The 21,545-nt window shown below is 62.7% G+C and overlaps 2 protein-coding genes across 5 annotated transcripts in view; both read left to right on the top strand.

The window, feature by feature from the left end:
• The window catches only part of CD81 (CD81 molecule), a 344,561-nt gene that overhangs the window by 171,450 nt on the left and 151,566 nt on the right, over positions 1 to 21,545 (top strand). The window lies entirely within an intron of this gene.
• On the top strand, positions 69 to 4,598 carry MRPL23 (mitochondrial ribosomal protein L23). Its single transcript, XM_049781279.1, has 5 exons — positions 69 to 111; positions 1,704 to 1,826; positions 2,070 to 2,152; positions 2,548 to 2,621; positions 4,098 to 4,598. Exons 1-5 carry the CDS (start codon positions 95 to 97, stop codon positions 4,248 to 4,250), a joined length of 450 nt encoding a protein of 149 aa, XP_049637236.1. The 5' UTR covers positions 69 to 94; the 3' UTR covers positions 4,251 to 4,598.

Below are 21,545 nucleotides of genomic sequence, written 5' to 3'. Positions count from 1 at the left end.
AGCGCGTCCTCCGGGCGACAGGGGGCGCTGTGCCCGGGCCGCGCCCAACCGGAAGTGCCTCTCTCTCCGCCCGCCCAAGGCCCCGGAAGCGGCGATGGCGCGGAATGTGCTGTGAGTGGGGGGCGGCGGCGGGGCGGGGCTGCACCCCGGAGGGTCGGGGGTCGGGGGGTGCAACGGCTGCGCCGCCCCGAGTGCACCGAACTGGCCGGGGTCCTGGTCAGAGAAGGGGGGGTCCCCCGGGTCTCCCACACACCCTGGGCCCCCTGATCGGGGTCTCCTGGTCATAGAGTCGGGGCCCCCCCACATGCCCAAACTCCCTGATCATAGCTTCGGGGTCCCCCCGGGTTCCCTACATGCCCCCAGGCTCCCTGACCAGATCCCTGGCCTGTCTGTTGATTAGAGACAAGGGGTCCCCCACACGCCCCAGACCCCCTGACCAAAGATTCAGGGGTCCCCTGGTCATATACTTAGGGTTACCCCGGTCCTCTACATACCCCAAGCTCCCTGATCAGAGATCAAGGGGTCCCCCACTTGCCCCAGACCCCCTGATTAAAGACTCGGGAGCCCCCTGGTCATTGACTCGGGCCCCCCGGTCCTTTACATGTCCCATGCTCCCTAATCAGAGACTTGGGGTCCCACACCTCCAATGTCTGTTGACCAGAGACAAGGGCTCCCCCCCACGCCCGAGCCCCCCTGACCGAAGACTCAGGGGCCCCCTGTCCTCTTCATGCCCCAGGCTCCCTGATCAGAGACTTGGGGTTGCCCCAGCCCTCTGTACCTCTCAGGTCTGTTGATCAGACAAGGGATCCCTCACATGCCCAGGCTCCCTGATCAGAGACTTGGGGTCCCCTGGACTTCCACACCTCAAAGGCTTGCTGATCAGATCAAGGTTTGTTGGACCCCTTAGGGGTCCCCCACATGCCACAGACTCCCTTATAGAAAACTCAGGGTCCCCCTGGGTCCCCTGGTCATAGACTTGGGTCCCCCTGGTCCTCTACATGCCCCAGGCTCCCTGATCAGAGACTTGGGGTCCCCTCATCCTCTGCACCTCCCTGGTCTGTTATCAGAGACAAGGGTGTTGAGTAATTGTTGTAATATTGTTTTTGCCTGTCATCCCACCTGGATCTTCCAGGTGGGGGTGATTAAGGAATGAAATAAAAAGCTTGTTGGGGAGGCATAGGGAGCTCTTTTGCCAGAACTGACTGCTGGTTCAGTTTGCTTTTTGGAGCTGGCTGCAACTGACAAAAGACTTTCTTTGCCTCCCCAAAAAGCTTTTTATTTCATTCCTTAATCACCCCCACCTGGAAGATCCAGGTGGGATGACAGGCAAAAACAATATTACAACAATTACTCAACACAAGGGGTCTCCCCAGGTCCCCTGATCATAGTCTTGGGGTCTTCCAGGGGGCCCCCACATGCCCCCAGGCACCCTGATTAGAGATTTGGGTTCCCTGGGTCCCCCACAAAGCCTTCCCCCAATCCCCGGGCACACTAATGCAGATACCTGGGCCTCCGTGGGCCCAACACACTACTCTAGGCCCACAGACCTATACCAACTACTCCCCATAAGACTCAGACCTCTGGGTGGGGCTGGAGGGGTGCAAGAAGTGTCGGTGGGGCCCGAAGCCCTGGTGGGCTTGTGATCCACCCCTCCCACCTCCCAGCAATGTCTTTTGTCTTCACACACACCCCCTCCCTGGCAGGTACCCCCTGTACCAGCTGGGCAACCCCCAGCTGCGCATCTTCCGAACCAACTTCTTCATCCGCCTGGTGCGGCCTGGCCAGCCCCAGCCCGAGGACACAGTGCAGTTCCGGATCCCCATGGAGTAAGGCCAGATCCCCCTGCACCCCACAGAGCCGTACCCCACAGCCCAGCCCTGCAGGTCTGCTCTCGAATCCTGCCCAGCTGACATCCCCACATCCATGTTCCTTGGGAAGGTTCCGTGTCCCATGAAGCTTTCCCCCATCCCGTCCCCCTGGATTGCCCCCACCCTGTCATCTAGATTCCTTCAGTGTCCCCGGTTGTCCTGTGTGGCCCATCTGAGACCTGTGCTCTGTGTCCTGTGCAGGATGACACGGATCGACCTCCGTAACTACCTGGAGCGTATCTACAACGTGCCTGTGGCCGCCGTGAGGACAAGGATACAGCACGGTGCGTGGGGGTACCCATCCCACAGTGCTCCTTCCCCCCCTCTGGGGCAGCGGGGATCTGGTTGAACACAGCAGCACCCCACAGGGACCTGATCCTCAAAGGGGGAGACACACATGTGCCTGGGGACATACAGGATAGATAGACAAACATGGGGATAGGGAGGGGAGAGGATCCAAGGGATTCTACACAAGATCATTACATAGGGAGCCAGTGAGGTGACGGCAGTGAGGTGGGGTGAGTACATGCAGGGACAGTGACATGGGACAATGACGAGGAACGGATGCACATAGGGACAGTGACGTGGGGCATTGACGGGGATAGTGACATGGGGGACATTCACGGGCCCCCTTGCCGGAAGGCCTGAGTCCCATGGGTGCCATGTGTCCTCTCCCCAGGTTCCGGCCGGAAGCGGGACCACCGGAACAGGCGTCTGAAGGAGCCTGACTTCAAGGTGGCTTACGTGCAGCTGGTGAGTGACCGCACCCGCACCCCCAACTGTGGGTCTGAAACTGGCCCCAGCAGGGCAGGGTGTGGCAGAGTGGGGGACCCTCAACCAGCCTGGGGGTCCCGCTGAGCTGCTGTTGAGCAAGCCCCAGTTTCCCATGAATGCCCCTTCGGATCCCCCTGCCTGGGGTCTGCGCCTCTGACATTGGGGCCCTCTTCGGTGGGGGGGGAACTCCTTGGTGGGACCCCAGGCAGAGGTGGGGGCTGGGTGACAGTGCCCCTGGGGCCCGCTAGATGGCAGTAGCACCATTGGGACCGCTGGGTCCCTGGGCCCCTCGAGGCTACTCCTGAGTTTTTTGTTTCGGGGCTGCCTCGCCCTGGCCTTGGCCATGTGTAGAGGGAGATGTGCGTGGAGCTGCCCCACGCTGTGGTGGCAAGTGGCCCCATGGTCATCCGAGTCCCCCACCCAGCACCTCTCTGAACAGGCCTGGCTCAGCCAGGACAGACTTTCTCCTTCCCCGACCTGTTTGCTGAGAAATGCTGCATTCCACCTGAACCCCAACATTTTCACACAGTCCTAGGAACCACAGCAAGTGACCCCCCATGTCCCCCACCCGGGCCCTGCTGTCTGTAGCAACCCCAGAGGCCCCGTCTCCCCCTCCTTCCTTCAGAGTCAGCTGCTTCAGGGGTCCCCTCTGTGGAAGACCCACATCCAGGCTGTACAATGTGGGGGACCCCGGGCCAGGGGGACCCCAGCAGCCTCGTGACTCTGAGCCGGAACGTGAGTTCTGGGAGCCCTACCGCAGCCTTCTCCCTCCTCTCCCGGCCCCCGGGTTTTGCACAGATTTGGCAGCGGGCTCTTGGAGGTGCCCCCGAGCCCCCCACCCCAAGCCTCGCAGGACGGCCCGGCCTGGCCCCCACAGGCTCTACGTGCAGCGCGTGCTGGGCCTGGGGCGCGTCTCGCCGGCCTGCCGCCCGCCCGTTCCCAGCCTTCCCGCCGGGCACTTGGCCGCCCGCCACGCCAGACTCCCCGGAGAAGGGCTGGAGGCGCCGCACGCTGCTTCCTCCGCCTGGCCGGCCCGGGCCCCCCCTCAGCTGCCACGTAGGCCCCCGAAGCGCCAGGGTTCCCTCTCCTCCCCCCGCCCGCCCAGACCCCGGCCCACGTGCTTGGGGGTCTGAGGGAGTACTTGGCCGGTACCCACACATTCTGCACTTTCAGCAGGAGACCAGAAAGCCTTGGGTCTGCAGCGCCGGCCTTGATTTATGGGGTGCGGCGTCTCTGCACGCCTTCCTGCCGGCCGCCTGCGCACGGCGCTTGCCAAGCGCGCAGGGGCCCCTTTCATGTGGGTCGGCCTGGAGGTGTCGGGGATGGAGGGGCGGGGGGCGCGCGCCCCACTCCCGCCAACGATAAGGCGGGTGAAAGGACCCTTGTCCCGGGCCGGGGGGTGGCGGCCGCCCCTGCTCAGCCCAGCCCGTCCGTCCGTCCTCTCTCCCTCTGCAGGCACACGGACAGACTTTCTCCTTCCCCGACCTGTTTCCCCAGAAAGGGCCTGGGGAGCTCGAAGACCCCCAGCAGCAGGCCCTGCAGGAGCAGCAGCAGAAAATCCAACGGGACCCCCGGAGAGGCGGGGTCCCCACGTGGTTCGGCCTGTGAACCCCTTCCTCCATGCAGCCTGGGCTCCCACATTCCCGGCAGCACCCCGAAAGTAGCTCGCCCCACACTCTGGCCTGTGTGGCTCAGCTCAGAGGGAGAGAGGCTGCAGGGCCCATGCTCTCCCGTCAGCCCCGCCAGCCTCCCCGGGACCCCCAAGACTGCCAGAGTGAAGGGCCTGAGCCAGAGCAGGGCAAAGGGAAGGGCCCGGCCTTGCACAAGACTGACCCTAGTTTCATCCCCGGCACCCCATAGGGTCCCCCGAGCACGATCCCTGAGCACTGAGCCAGGAGTCAGCCCTGAGCACTGCCGGGTGTGGCCCCTAAACCAAATAAAAAGAAAGGAAAAATATGCCATGTGTCTGCAAATTCCTTTCTTGGTGTGTGTGTGTGTGTGTGTGTGTGTGTGTGTGTGTGTGTGTGTGTGTGTGTGTTTGGGGAGTGGGAGTACCCCTAGTGTGGACCAAGCCCTGGACCTGGTTTAAGCCTTGAAGGGGCCCCTGGGGAAGTGTGTGTTTTGGGGGAATGTCTGGAATCAGCCACACTGCCGAGAACAGGACCTGGGGAGTCAGTGGTGGAAGGGGTGCGGGGGACAGTCACCCAGAGATGCCTTCAGGGTGGTCCCAGGCTTCTAGCCCCCACAGCCCTCAACCCTGACCTTTCTAGCAGGGCCTTTCCAGGGTGGAGGCTGCCCCTTCCTCCGAGAAGGGATGGTCAGTGCTGTTCGCTCAAGTCCACGACCTCATGACCTCATGGCCTTCCCCTCCTCCCTAAGCCCCAGGAAGACGGAGGAGGTTAGGAGCCCCCAGCCCAGATTCCAGGCTGTGGGTGACGCCCAGGGGCCTGCACGGAGGAGAAGGCGCTGACGCAGGTCCTGGTCCGGGCAGGGACGGGCCCTTCCTGGCGCCACCAGCCTGACGGGACACGAGACTCGGGACACGCACGCCTGGTGCCGGCCTGCCTGCCTCAGAGAGGGCAGCCGTGCCTCTATTGTCCCCAGAGAAAATGCTTAGGGGGGTGGGGGCAGTGGCTGAGACCCCAAGTCCAGGCAAGCAGAGGAATCAGCCCCTCACCGGCCTACAGAGCCCACTCACACTTCCTCGGTTGTGGGGTTCTGGGGCCCACTATGGAGGGTCCCTCCCTGTGTGCCCACCTCCCTGTGAAGAGTCCACAGACCTTGCACCCCAAAACTGCAGCTGACGGGGGTACTGGAGGGACACCCCACCCAGGAGAGGCCCCCCTGCCCAGGCTAGCTGTGGGGTGAGGGGCCGCTCCGTCTCCCCTCCAGGCCTCACCACCGCGCCACGTCGCACACGGGGAAGGGGGGCGGGCGGCGGACACATCCCAGACCCCACAGCTGCAGGTGAGGCGCCGGGCCCCCCGCCAGAGCGGAAAACCATCTGGCCAGTCTCCCCGACATCTGCTTTTCCTCTGCTGGGCCCGCGCTCCCCGGGGCGCCCGCACCTTGTCAGCCCGGCTCCACTCTCAGGCTGGGGGAGGAGGTGGGGGCCCCCACTGCCGGGAACTCAGCACAGCCCCCCACACCGGCACCCACCCGTCCCAGGCCCCCAGCTCAGCTCCCCACCACCACCACACCACCACCCCCTGAATCTCAGCACAAGGCAGGAAATCAGGGTCTTTGGAACTGCTCTGGGCCCAGGGCCTGGACCCCCCCACCCCCCGTTTCCCTGACTCGAATGCATTCTAAACTGGGAAAAGGATGAGAGACTGAGAGAAAGAGAGACAGAGATTGAGCGTGTGTGTGTGTGTGTGTGTGTGTGTGTGTGTGTGTGTGTGTGTGTGTGTGTAAATCTGTGGGACCCCAAGTGTGTGTGCGAGAGAGACAGAGTGTGAGGCAAGAGACAACATGAGGATCTTGATGAGACAGGGTGTGAGGGAGACAAGACAGTGTCCTCGGGGGACAGTGTGAGAAGCTGGGTGAGGGGATTTGTGTGTCCAAGACTGGGGCTGTGAGAGAGTTGTGCGAGATTGTGCGTGAGGGGAGATCATGGGACCACGACTAAGTTTGTGACTTGTGGAAGTGTGCAGGGAGGAGGCCGAGAGGCTGTGAGGAGCGAGTGGGAGAGAGAGACAGAGACAGAGACAGAGACAGTGTGTGTGTGTGGGGGGGGGGGGGTGACCGTGAGTGTGTGTCCGTGAGGCCAAGAGACAGGGAGGCCATTGTCCTCCTAAATTGGGGTCTGGGTTCCCCTTCTCCCAGCTGCTGGCAGATAGATGGTCACCCCAAGCAGGACCTGGAGGGTCTCTTTCTCATTCTCTCTCTTCTCTGTCTCTCTTTCTAGTCTCTCTTCTCTCTTTCTGTCTCTCTCCTCTCTCTGTTTCTTTTTCTCTTGGTTTCTCCTCTCTCCTCTCTGTCTCTCTTTTTCCTTTCTTTTACTCTTTCTCTTCTCTCTCTGTCCTCTCTCCTCTATCTCTTTTCTGTCTCTCTCTCTGTCTCTCTGTCTCTGTCTCTCTCTGTCTCTGTCTCTCTGTCTCTGTCTCTCTCTGTCTCTCTGTCTCTCTGTCTCTCTCTGTCTCTGTCTGTCTGTCTGTCTGTCTCTCTCTCTCTCTCTCTCTCTCTCTCTCTCTCTCTCTCTCTCTCTCTCAACAGCTTTGCTAAGAAGTGGTCCACATGTACTCACACTGGATGGGGCAGGGTTCCCCACGTGTATGGGCATTTGCAGTATGCCCCCTTCCTGTGAGCCCTCGAGAGCCCTTTTTTGGGGGGTCCCGGGCCCAGCCTGCTGCCATCCTGTCCTGTCAGGTCTGGGGGTGCGCTGGGCCTAGAGCTTGGTGTCCCCGTGAGTGCCTGGAGGTCATGGAGTGCTTGTGCCACAGCCATGCCTCTAGGAAGGGCCTTTTTTGGGGTCTCTCGAGCCCCCCAGGCTTCCTCTCACAGGCCTGCCAGGCCGAGGAGCCTCTAGGGTGGGGGGCAGGGCAGCTCAGCCCACCCAGTGTCCTGGGAACCCTTTAGCAGCGTTTCTCAATCAGGCCACATGGCCCCCGCGGGCCCCCAGGAGAGCCGGGGGGATCACATGAAAGCGGCTGGATTAGCGGGGCCGGAAAGGGTTGGGAAACCCCAAGGCCGCTGGGCCCGGCCGGGACCGGTGTCCTGGCCTTGTCCCTGTGCGGGGAGGCCACCCATGTGACTGTCCCCGAGCGGGTGGGGGACTGAGCTGCCTGGACCTTGATCCCCCTAAGATTCCCCAGGCCCGGGCCCCAGGCCCCAGGGGCTGTTCTAGGAATCACGCGTCCCCCCCTCAGGGGAGAGCCTGGCACACCCCCCCCGCCCCCCGCTGGGCAGGGAGGCGGGGCGAGGCCTGAGCATGGCGGGCTGGGACCTGGGTAACATCTGTGCTTGCCCCTGACGGAGACCATCCACCGCCGATCCCCCAAATCACTTCATTATTTCTTTGTAAATAGGCCTTTTCCTAGTCAAAATAATCAGCATTTTTCTGGTCGCTCCCACATCTGGCTTTGATTGGCCCCAACCCCTCCCTGCTCCGAGGCTGGAGACTCCCGGCGGCCCCTGGCAGGGTGGCCCCACTTGGGCTGGGCAGAGCGGGGAGGGGGCCCCCCACGGATCTCCCCGGAGCCACCCCCACCTCCACAGAGGTGCAAAAGGCTTGTGCCCTCATATGCTCACAACCCCCCCATACATGGAGCCTGTGCCACAGGGTGGGGGGCAGTCAGGGGAGTCGGCAAGACCCCTCAGACTCCCCCTTACCCCAGGATCTCCACAGCAGGAAAGGGGCACCCTGTTTTCTACCTCTTTGCCCTTAGCTCAGTTTGAGGATGACTGGCTTCCCCCTCCAGGACGGGCTGCAGTCAGTCCCAGACCCTGGAGGTGGCATTGAGGACCTCACCCCTTCTTGGGGGGTTCAGCCCTGAGCTGTTTTGAGGTCCAACAGCTTGATAAGCCTCTCAGGGATCCCCAGACTGAACCCCCAAAGAACCCCTCTGCACCCCCGTGTCAGTGCCTGTGTGCGATGCTTGGTGTGTGGCATGAAGCAACCCAAGTCTGTTGCAGATGGCCGGTTCAGAGGGTTCACCTCGGAGAAAATGGCTTGGGTGCCCCTCAGAAGACAGGACGCCTAGTATGGTCTGGGCGGCCAAGGCTGGGGGCCACTGGATCTTGAGGCCCCTGGGGACTCCATTTCTGCATATCATCATGCCCCATTCTCCCCCAGGCCTCCATCATGAAAGGAAGAGAAAGGGGGCACAGTGTCAGGTTTTGGGGTGCCCCGTGGCCATGCCCCCCAACCTGAGCAAGAAGGGTCCTCACACCCTGTTTTTGGGGCAGAATGGCTGAGTGAGGATCACCACCAGGCAAAGGTCATGGGTGGCCCCTGGGGTGCAGAGAGGGACACCCAGTATGGGCTGGAGAGCTCTGGAAGGTGGGGTCCCGGCTGCAGAAAGGAGCTCCTGACGGACAGACTGGTAGATGGACAGACAGACAGGAACATGGGGTTTGGGGACCCCTTCATTCTACACCGGCCACTCTGCACCCCTGTTTCTGTTGCCGGCCAGTCCCTCCCTGGGTCCCGGGGTAGGTCCTCAGGCGGCCACAGTGTGGCAGAGTGTGTCCGAGAGTGGCCGGTGGAGGCCGGACTCAGAGTCGGGAGGGGGGGAGGGGGGTCACCCCTGTTGGCTTCACAGCAGCATGCCACAGGGTGGGGGCGCCAGCCTTGGGCTCAGCTGTCCCCGGAGATTCAGAATGACACTAACCAGAGTCCCACACCCTGGATTGGTCTCAGGTTCCCTCTCATGTCCAAGACCCCGATGGCCCCCCTCCCTGGCTGAGAGCTTCGGAGTGAAGGGGGGCTCCTGCAGTGTTCCCTAACCTGTCCTACTCTAGAGACACCGTGGTTTCGGGGTTCGACCAGATCCCCCCTGGTCAGGGCAAGTTTGTGAGCTGCTAGTCTGACTTTTCAAAACTGTTATGCTGGACGTGGCCTCCCCAACCCCCTAACCAAGCCCCCCATCTTCTGGCTGCTCACACGGCTGGTTGTGTGTGTGGGTGACTGGCCCAGGACCCCACAAACAAAGAACGGGGTGTCTATCAGTCTCCCCTGGACCTGAGCACGTCGATGCCCCCTCCGCCCTGAGAGAGAGCCCCTCCGTTCTAGAAGGGGCCTCCTAAAAATAAAAGCATGCCTGGCCTTACAAGGGTCAGACAGCTGCCCCCCCCAGCCCGCCCCACTCCCAGCCTCTGCTAAATCCGGGGGACTGAGTGTTCCAGCCCCGGGGGCTTAAGGGGGCGGGGGGGGGGGCGACAGCTGTCCGGGAGGTGGTGCGGGCATCAGGAATGCCCTTTATCTGAGAACACGGCCCGCCCGGCCCTCTGAGACACTCCAACCCAAATAGTTTCGGGGGGTGGGACCCAGCTGTGCTCATCTATCAGTGTCTCCGCGCCCGGTCAGCCCTGCCTGGGGCCAAGGAGGCTGCCAGAGCCCCCCCAACCCCCCCAGGCAGCCGAGAGGCCCTCTCAGCTCCCCTTTCTGCCCGCGCCCCCTCCCCGCACCGAGGGGCCCTGCTGGGGTGTCGGGGTGCAGCACCCTGATTTGCCACCGTGCTATGGTGTGGTGGCAGCTCTGTATAGGGGAGGGGGTACGAGTGTGGGGGCCCTGGGGGTGGGCGATCTGATCCGAGGCCTGGAGGTCTGGGGTCCAGGGCTGGGGTGGGGGAGAAGGACCCACCCCGAACACTTGGTCACTTGGAGTTTTGTCTCCAGGCAACAGGCAGAGTGCAAACACCCCACAACAGTGGGCGCTAGGGACTTAGGGGGAGGAGGAGGCGGGGGCGCTGTGTCCGTCCCCATTCCAGGCTGGGGGCTCCCGGGGCAGAGGACATGGGGGTCTCGGGCCCGCACTCACTGTTTGAAAGAGGAAAAAGAAGAGAACAAGGCCCCTCCAGGTGCCCCCCCAGACCTGGGAAGTTCAAGGGTCTCCCATTGCATGGCCCCCCTCCTCGAACCGGCCGGAGGGGGGCGCCCCTGTCACACAGTCAGCCGGGTGCAGGTGGCCCAGCCTGTCACCACTTGCTGCCACCCAGCCCCAGTGGCCCCAAGGTGCTGTGCTCAGCAGAAAGGACAGAGGAAAGGGCACTCACTGGTGGGAGTGGAGTGGGGTGCTGGGCTGCGGGAATATTGGGGGGGGGGGAGAGCTCTGGATTTTGAGACCTGAGTGTGACAGGGTGGGTGTCCAGGCCCTGGATTCGGGGGGGACACAGAGGGGTTTGGTGCTGGATTCTGGGGCCTGGGTGACACGCGGAGTCCAGGCACTGGATTCTGGGGGTCTGAGGAACAAGGAGGACAGCGTCTGAATTCTGGGGGACACAGAGGGATTGAGTGAGGAATCTGGGGGCGTGGCTCTGGATTCTGGGGATCTGGAAGGCATATGAGGTTCAGGCACTGGATTCTGGGGGTCCGAGGGACAAAGGGAATGGCCTCTGGATTTTGGGGGGACAGGGAGGGATTGGGTGCTGACTCTGGGAGCCTGAGGCGCATAGGGGTCCGGGTTCTGGATTTTGGGGGACACAGAGGAGTTGGGTGCTGGATTCTTGGGTCTAGGGGACATAAGGAGTCCAGGCTCTGGATTCTGGGGGCCTGGGTGACACACGGGGTCTAGGCACTGTATTCTGGGGAGCCTGAGGGACAAGGGGGACAGGACAGCCTCTGGATTCCAGGGGACAAGGAGAGATTGGGTGCTGAATCTGGTGGCCTGAGGGACATAGGGGATCCAGGTTCTGGATCTGGGGGGGGACACAGCAGAGTTGGGTGCTGGATTCTTGTGCCTAAGGCACATAGGGGGTCCAGGCTCTGGATTCTGGGGGTCTGGAGGACACATGAGGGCCGTACTCTGGGGCTCTGGGGAGGGAGCCAGGCGTGTGTGTGTGTGTGTGTGTGTGTGTGTGTGTGTGTGTGTGTGTGTGTGTGTGTGTGGACTTTGGGGGTCCACTTGTTCCTGGGTGGCTGGGTGGGTGGGTGAGTGGGAAGCCGTGGGCACACCGTGGGCAAACACCGTGGGCAATCAGGGGCTCAGGGACACACGTGAGCACCCAGGCCCCCAATTCCCCCCAGGCCCAGGCCCAGGCCCGACAGGACGCCCCCCAAGCCTAGCAGGGAGAGGGAGAGGGGGCGCGGGCAGGCGGGGGCAGGGCCGGCCAGGAGGTTCAAGGCTGCGCTAGGTGGCCGCCCGCCCGCCCGCCCCAGATGGGCCCCCAGCGCCCGCCCGGCTGCCGCCTCCGGCCGCCCCTCCCGGCCGGGCCTTATCTCTGGGAAAGAGATTATGGGCTTGGACATTAAATCTTCCCGCCCGGCCTTTCAGCGGGGGGCGGGGCGCAGGCATTTCTCTCCAAATAACACCTGGAGTGGAGTGCAGGGGGGTCAGGGCCCTGGAGCCGGCTTTGAACTTGGGGGCGGCACCGCGCACCTCCCCCTCCGTGAGTTATTGATTCCGGCCCGGCCCCAGGCTGGGGGCGCCCAGCGCGGCCCCCCACCCCCTTCCCGGCTCTTTGTTTCTGGGCACGTGGCCGGCTGGGCCTGGGCTCCTCCGAGGGGCCTGCACTGAGCGTGCAAGCAGGGCGCAGGGATTGGGGGACCGAGAGGGGTGCAAGGACTGAGGGGTCTAGGGGCGCAGGGACTGGGGGGTTGAGGGGTTCAGAGATTGGGGCATTGAGGGGTTCAGGAATTGGGGGACCAAGGGGTGCAGGATTGGGAGTATGAAGGATTGGGGTGCAGCGGGTTTTGAGGCCACCCTGCCAACTCAGATCCTGTCCTCTCAGATCTCTAGCAGAGCCTGGACGTCTCATGAGACCCTGGGAAGTTTCACTGGAGTCTCACTCTGCCCTGTACTCCACAGTATCACCGTACCCCACATGACACTCTTTATCCCTGGCCCCTTACATCTGGGACCCCACGTTATCCCTGTACCCCAATTTGCACTGCGCCTCCAGTCATCCCTGCTGAGGTCTATCCACCATGTGCCGGTCTCCGGCGACCACATGTGGGCCCAGGCTCCAGTTGAGTCCTGCCCTAGGACCCCCAGTGCCTGGCTCCCTTTCCCTGCTCAGAAGCCTGCACCCCCCCCAGGTGTTCCCCTCAGGCCATCCACTGGTGCACACAGCGGGGTTCCTGGGCCATGAGAGGAACCCCCAGCCGGGCCTTTTGGGGCTAGACCCTGGACTTTCTCTGCCCTCCCTCCTCCTTCCTTCCAGCCGGCAGCCCTGGGCACCACCCTGAGTGGCCCAATGGCTTGTCCTGGGACCTGGAGCCGGCAGGTTTTGGGGGGCCGGGGGCACTTGGACACGGCAGCACAGTCCCACCTGGGGCCAGGCACTGGACTGGCCCTGCCAGCAGTCGGCTCTTTCACGCTGAGTTGAGCCCGGCCAGGCCGCCGTGGGAGGGCCAGGGCCCGGGTGGGTGCCAGAACAGCCAGGACGGAGCCAGGGCACAGCCGGGCACAGCCAGGCCTGTGGCCGCCACCCCCCCGCCCCGCAGGTCTAGGGAGCTGCCCTGCCAGGACCAGCCTGTTGGTGCCCTCGGGAGTGGACGGGCCAGGCCGGGCTCCCGCACCTGGAGAAGGGGTGCCCAGGCCCGAGTCGGCACCCCGGGGCACCCCGTTGCCCAGCTGAGTTCTTAGGGGCCTGGGAGGACCCTGGAGGCTGTTACAGGACCAGGACGGTGGTAGCACCCAAGGGTACCCTACCCGGCAGCACCACGGGGCGGCGTGGCCCGGCCAGCCTCGGTACCGGTACCCCATACCTCCCAGGTGCCCCTCGGCACAGCCCGGGCCAGACCCCGTCCCTCTCGTGCTGGGAGAGCAGCTCCTGAAGTTCCAGGGTCCCCCAAGGGGGTCTGGACAGCCAGGTGAGGGGTACACAGCGGCTGCGTGGGCAGAGCGGGGATGCGAGGACCCTCCTCTGAGGCTAAGGCAGTCCCCGAGCTGCTCCCTGGACGGGGCTGAGTGTCTGCACTGATATGTCTGTACGGGGGTGGGGGGTGGGGGCTTGCTCCCTAGTGTGTTTGTGTGTCTGTGGAATGCTGTGTGCTCCCCTTGAGTTCTGGGGTCCCTGACACTCTCAGCCTTCCCAGCTGCTGGCTGAGCGGGGCACCCACCTCTCCTCAAGGCACACAGCAGAAGGGGGAACGTGGGCTCTTGACTGAGCAGACTCGTCCCCAGGATAGGCTGAATCCCATCTCCATGCTGCAGGCAGGGCTCTGGGAATTGGGGTTCAGGAGTAAGTGCAGGGGTCCTGCCTGAGGAAGCCGCCTGCTTGCTGGCTGGAAACCCACCCAGGAACATTCCAGAAAGCCAGGGCAGCTCCCCTCCCCTCCGTCCTCCCTGCCTGCCTCCTTCTTCTCTTTCCCCTCTGCAGCCTGGGGCAGGGCCAGCTATGGAGGGAGGGCGCACCCCAATATGTCCTGGACCCCCTCAGACACAGACGGGTCTGGACACAGACCCCAGAGCAGCCCCCCAGAAGTGCTCTGTGAGCACTGAGTTGGGGCAGGGGAGGGGGACAGCAAGACCTCTCCCCACCCCAATCTGTTCTTTCTCTGCCCTTGAGAATGTCCCTTGAGCTCTGTGGCCAGCGGTGAAAGGGACACTCAGGAGTGGCTCTGTTGTGCTCTGGGGAGGGGGTGCAGTCAGGGGTTGCTGGCCTGAGCCTACTCAGGCCTCTTTGACGCACAGGGGAGCTAGGAATGGGGGTGCGGGAGGGAGGACCCACCTCCTGTAGTCTTCGAAGGGCCAGAAAAAGGGATAACTTGGGGTCAGTGTGTGGTTGGACTCCAGGGATAAAGACCAATGATGCCACCACTCACATTTGCCTGTGGCATGGGGGCCCCACACCCATTGAAACTGTCCACCCTCACCTGCCATTCACTGGCAGGGGGGCCCCCCGAGGTGGCCTTGGACACTTTCCTGCTGCCAGGGCCCAGCCAGCTGTCTGCCTGGGTCTCCAGCACATGGGCATGGCCAAGGGCAGCGGACGCTGTGGCCAGTGGAGGCAAGCAGGCATCTGTGGAGCCTGTGGTGCCCAATGGGGGGCGCTGTCTACTTCTCCCTGGGCCCTCAGAGCCCACAGGGGAGGGGTGGGGGTGGCTGCCAGCAGTTCTGGCTCTGGGGCCACCTTCCTAGCTTTCCCATGACGCCCCTTAATCTGGACTCCCCCAGGCACCCCCACACCTCACAGCTGCCGGCCGCCAGCTGCTGGAGCCTCGGGGCAGCTTTCCCAGGGTGGGGGGCGGCGCAGGAATGTGAGGGGGACGCAGTGCAGGGAATGTGGGGAGCGGGACGGGGATTAGGGGCCCCCCGGGGGCCAGAGACCCAGATGTGAGACCAAGGGGAGCCGCTGTGTTCCCGCCTGCCTGTCCCCAGGGCCAGCACAGCCCAGTCCACAGTGGGAACAGGACAGAAGATGGGGTTCTAGTCTCTTATTGGGGTCTGGCTCTCTTATTGGGGTTCTTGTTTCTTTACCAGGGTCCTGATCTCCTTAGACCCTGGTCTCTCTTATTGGGGTCCTGGTCTCTCTTATTGGGGTCCTGGTATCTCTTTTTGGGATCCTGGTCTCTCTTTTTGGGGTCCTGATCTCTAGTATTGGGTTCTGGTCTGTCTCCTTGTGGTCCTGCTCTCTCATTGGGGTTCTTGTCTCTCTCTTATTGGGGTCCTGATCTCTAGCATTGGGGGTCCTGGACTCTTGTATTGAGTTTTGGCTTCTAGGATTGGGGTTCTGTTCTCCTTCTTGGGGTCCTGGTCTCTTATTGGGATTCTGGTCTCTTGATGGGAATCCTGGGCTCTCATTGTGGTCCTGCTCTCTCCTATTGGGGTTCTGTTCTTCTTGGGAGTCCTGCTCTCTTACTTGGGTCCTTGTCTCCCTGTATGGATCCTGAACTCTTACTGGGGTTCAGGTCTCCTGATGGGTCTTGCTCAGTTGATCTTCCATCCCTCATATGCCTTCTCGTTCCTCCTTTCCGCAGACCCTGCCTCACTGCCTACTTGTTTCGGGGGGCCTGGGGACCCCGAGGGGTGCAAACACAGGCTTCTCTACGCCCTTCCCCCACACTTTGTGCCCTCTCCCAGAACTTTCCAGGCAGGAACTGCAGGAAGACGGGGCTGGTCTGGGCCTCCCCCAGCTCTCAGGCCTCACAGGAAGCAACAGAGATAACCCAGACCGCCTGGTCCTGCGGAGAATCTCAGTGACACCCTGACACGTCTCGGGGGGCCCCTGATCTAGCGTGAGAACAGGCCTGGCGCGCCGTGGGGGGGTGCGGGCTGCGCCCCAGGCCCCTGGGAGCGGCTCTGGCTGGCCAGTCACACTTAATCCCCTCTGCCTGCATTTCTGAAACCTGCTCGGGCCTCTGGTTCCCGCGCGGGGGGCGGGGGGCACCCCCCACCCAGGCCTCTTCCAGGAAGAGGGAGCACAGGGTCAAGGGAGCACAGGCCCAGGGCCGCGGTGAGGCAAGATTTGAAAGTGGTTTCGGGGCCAGGTCAGGGCTCAGGGTCAGCGCCCAGGGTCAGTGCCCGCTGATTTCTGCCCCGAAGTGGGTCTTCTGAGCCGCGTGGGGCCGTGGGTGGGCGTCAGGCCAAGGGCCACAGTCTCCCGGGGTGGGTGCTGAGAAGATTGGGTCAGCGGTCAGGGTGTCTCTTGCCCCCGCCACCTCCAAGCCCCATAGTCTGTGGGTGAGAGTGCATTGGGTCACCCTGGAGGGCTTTCTGGAGGTGGCATGGTTTGGAAGAGGCCGGGTGGGCTGCAAGGCCTGCCTGAGTGGGGGGGTGCTGCGCCAGCCGGTCTGGCGGGCTGAGCTGCAAGGGGGGTCGGGGGCCCCTGTCCCGTCCCCCAGGGCTGGGCCCCTCCCCCGGGCTGCAGGCCTGGCCGGCTTTACCTCCCGCATTCCAGACTCAGGGTTAAGCCCTCGGGAGGCTGTTTTTCTTAAAAAATGTCATTTGAAAATAAACACAGTTCCTGGTGCTCCTTGGTCTGCCAGTCCCGGGGGGCGCGGGGCTGGGGGCTGGGGGCTTCCTGCCTGGCCAGAGCTGCCTGGACCCTCCTGCAAGGCCCCAGGCTGAGGGGGCCACCTGTTGGGGGGGGCAGCCCCTTCCCCCACCCCGTCTTCCTGCTTCCCGCCAGCCATTTGAGCCCCCAGAAGCAGGGAGACCCCCCCACACACAGCTAGGGGATCTGGGGGACCCTTTTCAGGCAGTTATGGGGCCCTGGGCCAGTCTGCAGGGTCACTGCAGGGCTGTGTGAGCCTCACCAGTGAAGGTTTGGGGGACCCCCCTCAGTGCAGAACTGGGTTGTGGGGTACTCCCATCAGAGAGAACCTGGTTACTGAGGGTTTGGGGCCTTTAGTGAGGGCTTGGGGGACCCCCTCTGTGAAGGTTTTCGAGAACCCCTCTGTGAGGATGTAGGGGACCCTGTCAGTGACAAAGCTGGGGTTTAGGGGTTCCCAGAAGGGGACGGCAAAGTGACTCCAGAGCTGAGGAGCCCAGATGAAAGTTGCCGTGAGCAACACACAGGGCTCTGTCTGCCCTCAGCTCTGCTAAGTTGGGGTGTGGTCAGTGTTGGGGTCCTGCGTCGGGGTTGCTGGGGGGCTTGAGAAGTGGCTAGATTCCTTCCCCTCGGACCCAGGCCCTCAGCCACATCTTCCTGTTAGGGCTTCAAGCTCTGTCCGGTTTGGGGGCTTTGCAGCTACACTCACTGCCTCCTGGTTGCCTGTAGGGGCCTGTCTCCCCTGCCTGAGCGTCCAGCACCTTCTGGAACTTTCCTCCAGCTCTCAGCACCCGGCCAGGGAGCCCCCAAGATTGGGACTTGCACCCCATTCTGTGTGTAACACACCTTCTCTGGCTCGATATTCCCCCCAGTCTAGAACATCCTGTGGGCTGGCAGCAGGTTCTGGGGGCCCCTGTCCAGGGGGTCTTCACAGGCCCCTGGAGCAGAAAGTCCCCGGCCAGCCTCGCTCTGCAGCCCCCCCATCTCTGAGACCTCCACAAACACAGTCGACTTTTGAGAGACTGTGAGACACTCTCCCCCCTTTGCTCCCATCAGCTCAGGCCTCTGTGGGCCCCCCAAGGCCAGGACTTAAAGAGTGCAGGGAACTGAAGATCCAGGACACACTCGGGGACCCCAGAGGTACTGGGATGAGATCCCCCCTGCCCCTGAATCTCCTGCTGTTCCAAGGAGGACAACTATGTCCTCTGCAAGGAGCTGGGCAGGGTGGGAGACGGGGTGGGGGTGTCTCTAGATTCAACCCCACCTACTTCTGCTGCTCCCCTGCTCCCGGCTGAGCCCTCGAGCCTGTGGGGGTCCACTGGGAGCCCCGATGCTATTGTCCCTGCGACCCACCATCTGGATGGGCACCCTGAGAAGTTTGTTCTCAAACATGTCACACAAGGGACCCACATGTACGAGGCGGATGTCCTGGTGCCTCGTGCTCTGCCTGCCTAGAGGATCCAGAAGGGCACAGAGAGTGGGGGCAGGCACGGAGGAGATGGGGGTCATGGTCATGGAGGTTCCAGGCCACTGCCCTGTGTGTTTGCGGCTGCATTGAGGGTCCCAGGCTGCCGCCCCAGTGACCAGAGCCCCTGCCCTCTTGGCTGGGCGCCCACAGGAAAACAGTCTTTATCTGGCGGCCTCCGGCTCTGTAAACAACTGTGGTGGGGGCCAGGACACACATGCCCTCTGCCCTCTGCCCTCTGCCCCTTCAGGGGGAGGGGGGCCCAACTCGGGGCTGGCCAGCTCAGCGGGGGTGGCTGGACTAGACCGCTGTGGTCTGGGGTCGGAGGCCTGAACGGGCAGCCTAGATAGGCAGTGGGGAGGGGGTCCGTCCCTCTTGAAGCCTTCAGTTACCCCCCACTGGTTCTGGGCACTTGCTTGGGGCGGGGCACCCCCACAGTGGCAGACACTGGGGGCTAACAGGACCCCCTTCCCGCTGCCATACTCCATCTAGGGTCCAGGAGCTCCTCAAAGCCAGCCCTTTGTGTTGGCAGGGGTCAAGAGCCCAGTAGGACGCAGGATTGGGGGGATCCTCTGGCCTTATGTTCTGGGGAACAGGGTGTGTGTGGAAGGTGGGGGGAGGCCTCACCATAGTCCCAGGCAGACAATAACTGCCTCACTCCACCCGAACCACAGAACCCCAACTTCTCCGGGGCCCCCACCTCACCCTCCCTAGCTCCTCTCCTGGCTTCCCCTTTCCCCTGGGAAAAGAGGGGTTCACGGGGAAATCAGGGTCTGTCTCAGTGGAAGATGGCCTCACCTCATCGGGAGAGGGTCTGAGGGAGAGGAGAGAGGCTCCTTCTAGAACCTTCTGTGCCATGAAGGCTGGTTAATACAAGATTTTCTGAGAAAGAAGCAGAGTTTGGAGGTGGGCGAGGCCCACGGGTCCTCCCCGCTTTGCTGCTGAGTACAAAACTATCATGGGGTTCAGGCGGGGCCGGGATGGGCATCGGGAGTCATGCCCGGCTGGTGTCCATGTCCCCTGTGCCATCAGCCAGCCCTGTACCCCTGCTGCTTGAGCCCCAGGATCTTTCTGAGACTGGTGCAGGGTCAGCCTCTGGGTGGGCCCCCAGCTGTCCGGGAGCTGCCAGTCTCTTTCCTGAAGGGCAGGAAGTGGGTGCGGTTCAGGGTCAGCAGAGGGTGGTGCCCCTGTGAGTGGGGGTAGAGGGACTTCCACTCAGGGCCTGTGTCCCCCCCTCCCGCCTCATACCCCGTCCCCCTGCCCAGCACCCCGGGTCTCACCGGGAAAACAGGGACACAAGACCAAGACCCTGCCACGTCCATACTCAGATATGCAGGGCAGGTCTGGGAGGCCGTGAGAGCCGGGGCTCCTGTCCACTTGGGTGCCTGGGAGCAGCAGCCAATGTCCCTGCACTAGTGACACCGAGCCTATGGAGGTGACGTCCATGGCCCCTGTCTTGGTGGCACTCACGGTCACCATGTCCCACTGACTCTCAATGTCCCTGTCCCTGTGACACTGTGTGGTCAACTGGGAGTCCAGAGCTGGAGTCACTAGTTCAGGCCCCAAGCACCCACCACAGAAGCTTCTGGAAGCCCTGCCCATGCTCCAGCTGCCTGCTACCAGTTTTGGGGTCCCCCTGGTTTCTGTGGGGGTCCTGGGGACTTCATTGAGCTGGGAGAAACCTGACATCTCCCCTCTTCTGGGCCTATGTCTCGGAGCGGCAGGGGAGGGTCAGGGCACCCAAGGACTGTGAGCACTGGGGCTGGAGGGCCTTGGGGTGTCTGTACTCTGGGCTCCCTCCTGAGCCCCGTGTCTGCTCTGTGCTGCGTCATGAGATGAGGCCCTGAAACAGTGCTCTAAACCCCAAGACGTAGCACCATGGCCCTTTCTCCCTCCTCCAGCAGGGGGCGGGGGGCTGCAAGGAGGCAACTTGGACTCAAGAAGCCCCAGGGGTCCCCCGAGAGCCAAGGGTGTGGGGGGCCAGAGTGAGACCGCTGTTGGTGGGAGGGAGAGAATGTGTCCCCCCCCTTGGGGTATGAGGTCATGGGCCTCAACCAGCTCCTCCTCCAGCCCCTCCCCTCATTCTCTCTGGGTCCCAACCTGGTTCATAAGCAGCTTCCTGAACCCCCTTTTATCCATCATCATCATCATTTTCCTTTGTGTCCTTCCCCAGTATGGGTCCCATCCTGGTTGATAATCCTTCCCTGTGCCCCCCAAGACCATCATCAACCTCCTTGTGTCTCATAAGCTCCCATCACCCCTTGTGTTTCCCCACATCCCGCCTTCTCCCCTTCCCAAGTGTGTGTGTGTGTGTGTGTGTACTGTTAACCTGGTTTAGAAGCCCGCCAACCCCCTACGTGTCCCCCACCCCACCCCACCCCCAGGCAGACAGCCCAGCCCGGAATCCAGAGTCCCAGAGACAAATTGCCGTGACAGTGTTTATTGATGAAGCCGGGTCCTGGTGGAGCCCGGGTGGGGAGGGGTACAGAACGAGGGGGGGGCTCCCTCCTCCTCTGCTTGAGGGAGGAAGGGAGGGTCGCTCGGTGGTTGGAGCTCCCAGGCCAGACGGGATGGGGCGGGGGTCCCACGCACACAGAGGTCCGCACCCCGGCACCCCCAAAGATGAGATGGTGGAGGCTGGGCGGGGGCCGGGTGCGGGGGTTGGGGGGGTCTTCAGGGACAAATACACACACACACACACACACAAACTCGCACACGCGCTCAGTGCTCGAGGCCCGGCACTCCGGGCCAGTGCAAACGACTTAGTGCAAATTGAGTTCAAGGGGGACAGAAGGAGTTCGGCCCCGAGGCGCCTGAGCCTAGAGAAAGGAGGAAGGAGAGGAAGTAAAGAGGATAGGAAAGGAGGAAGAAGAGGGGGGTGTCGGTGGTGGTCTGGGCAGGGCGTGGTCTGGGCACTCTTGTGGGTGATGCTTCGTGGGTCTCAGTTCCTTCTCTTGACCTGGAGAGACAGACAGACAGGCGTGAGGGGGGGGTCAGGGCAGGATGGGGGCGGGGGTCAGGGCGGTGCCCAGAACACCCACCTTAGAGCCATTCCTGAGGTGGGTTGGAGGGGTACGGAAATGCAGCATTTTCTAGAGCCAGAGCTAGAGGGACTTGAAGAAGTCCAGTTCCAAGGCCCAGATCTTGAGCTGGGCAGCACCATTTCTGCGGGACCAGAGAGAGTGAACAGGGTGGGTGTGGGTGGGGTGTAACCCCCCCTTCCCCTCTCCCCCTGTAGGGCGTGGCCAGGCTCCCCCCAAAATTCTCACCTTGTCTTTGTGTGGGTTCTGAGGGTCCTAGAGAACAGCACCATGTGTTGGCCCCTCGGACAAGTGAAGGAACAGAGACTCGTGTCAGCCAAGAATGTCCTGTGGGGAGAAATGGGGGGGTCTGATGTCAGCACCTGGGGGTGGGCCAACTTGGGGGGGGGTTGTTCGCTGCTACCCCATGCTTACCCAGAAGACTGGCAGCCTTCGCTGTTCTCGCCGTCACACCGGACCATGTCACTCTGTCTCCTGTCGCCCAATCTGCCAGTCTTCCCAGCTGAAAGTTTGCATCACCCCAAGACCTGAGTGCAGGAGAAGAAAGGGGGGAAATGGGGAGCTGGCCACTTATTTGGGGGCTCCCAAGGGGTTGAGGAGAGAGGAGGGGCACACTCACCAGTGCCTGCTTGCTGTTTCAAGGCAGAGACGCCCAAACCTCTGCTCCGCCATCACCCACGTGGCCCGCCTTGGCCACGCGCTGGGAGCTGGTGTTTCTGGGGTACTCGCACTGCTGGCCCTGCCTGCCGACTCCCCCCAGAGTGCTCACTCACACTGTCCCGCCCTCCCGCCCGACCTGGCC

This window comes from Suncus etruscus, chromosome 9 (genome assembly GCF_024139225.1).
Source record: "Suncus etruscus isolate mSunEtr1 chromosome 9, mSunEtr1.pri.cur, whole genome shotgun sequence".
NCBI classification, from domain to species: Eukaryota; Metazoa; Chordata; class Mammalia; order Eulipotyphla; family Soricidae; genus Suncus; species Suncus etruscus.
Note: the sequence above shows the minus strand (reverse complement) of the source record. Positions and strands in the feature narration are given on the sequence as shown.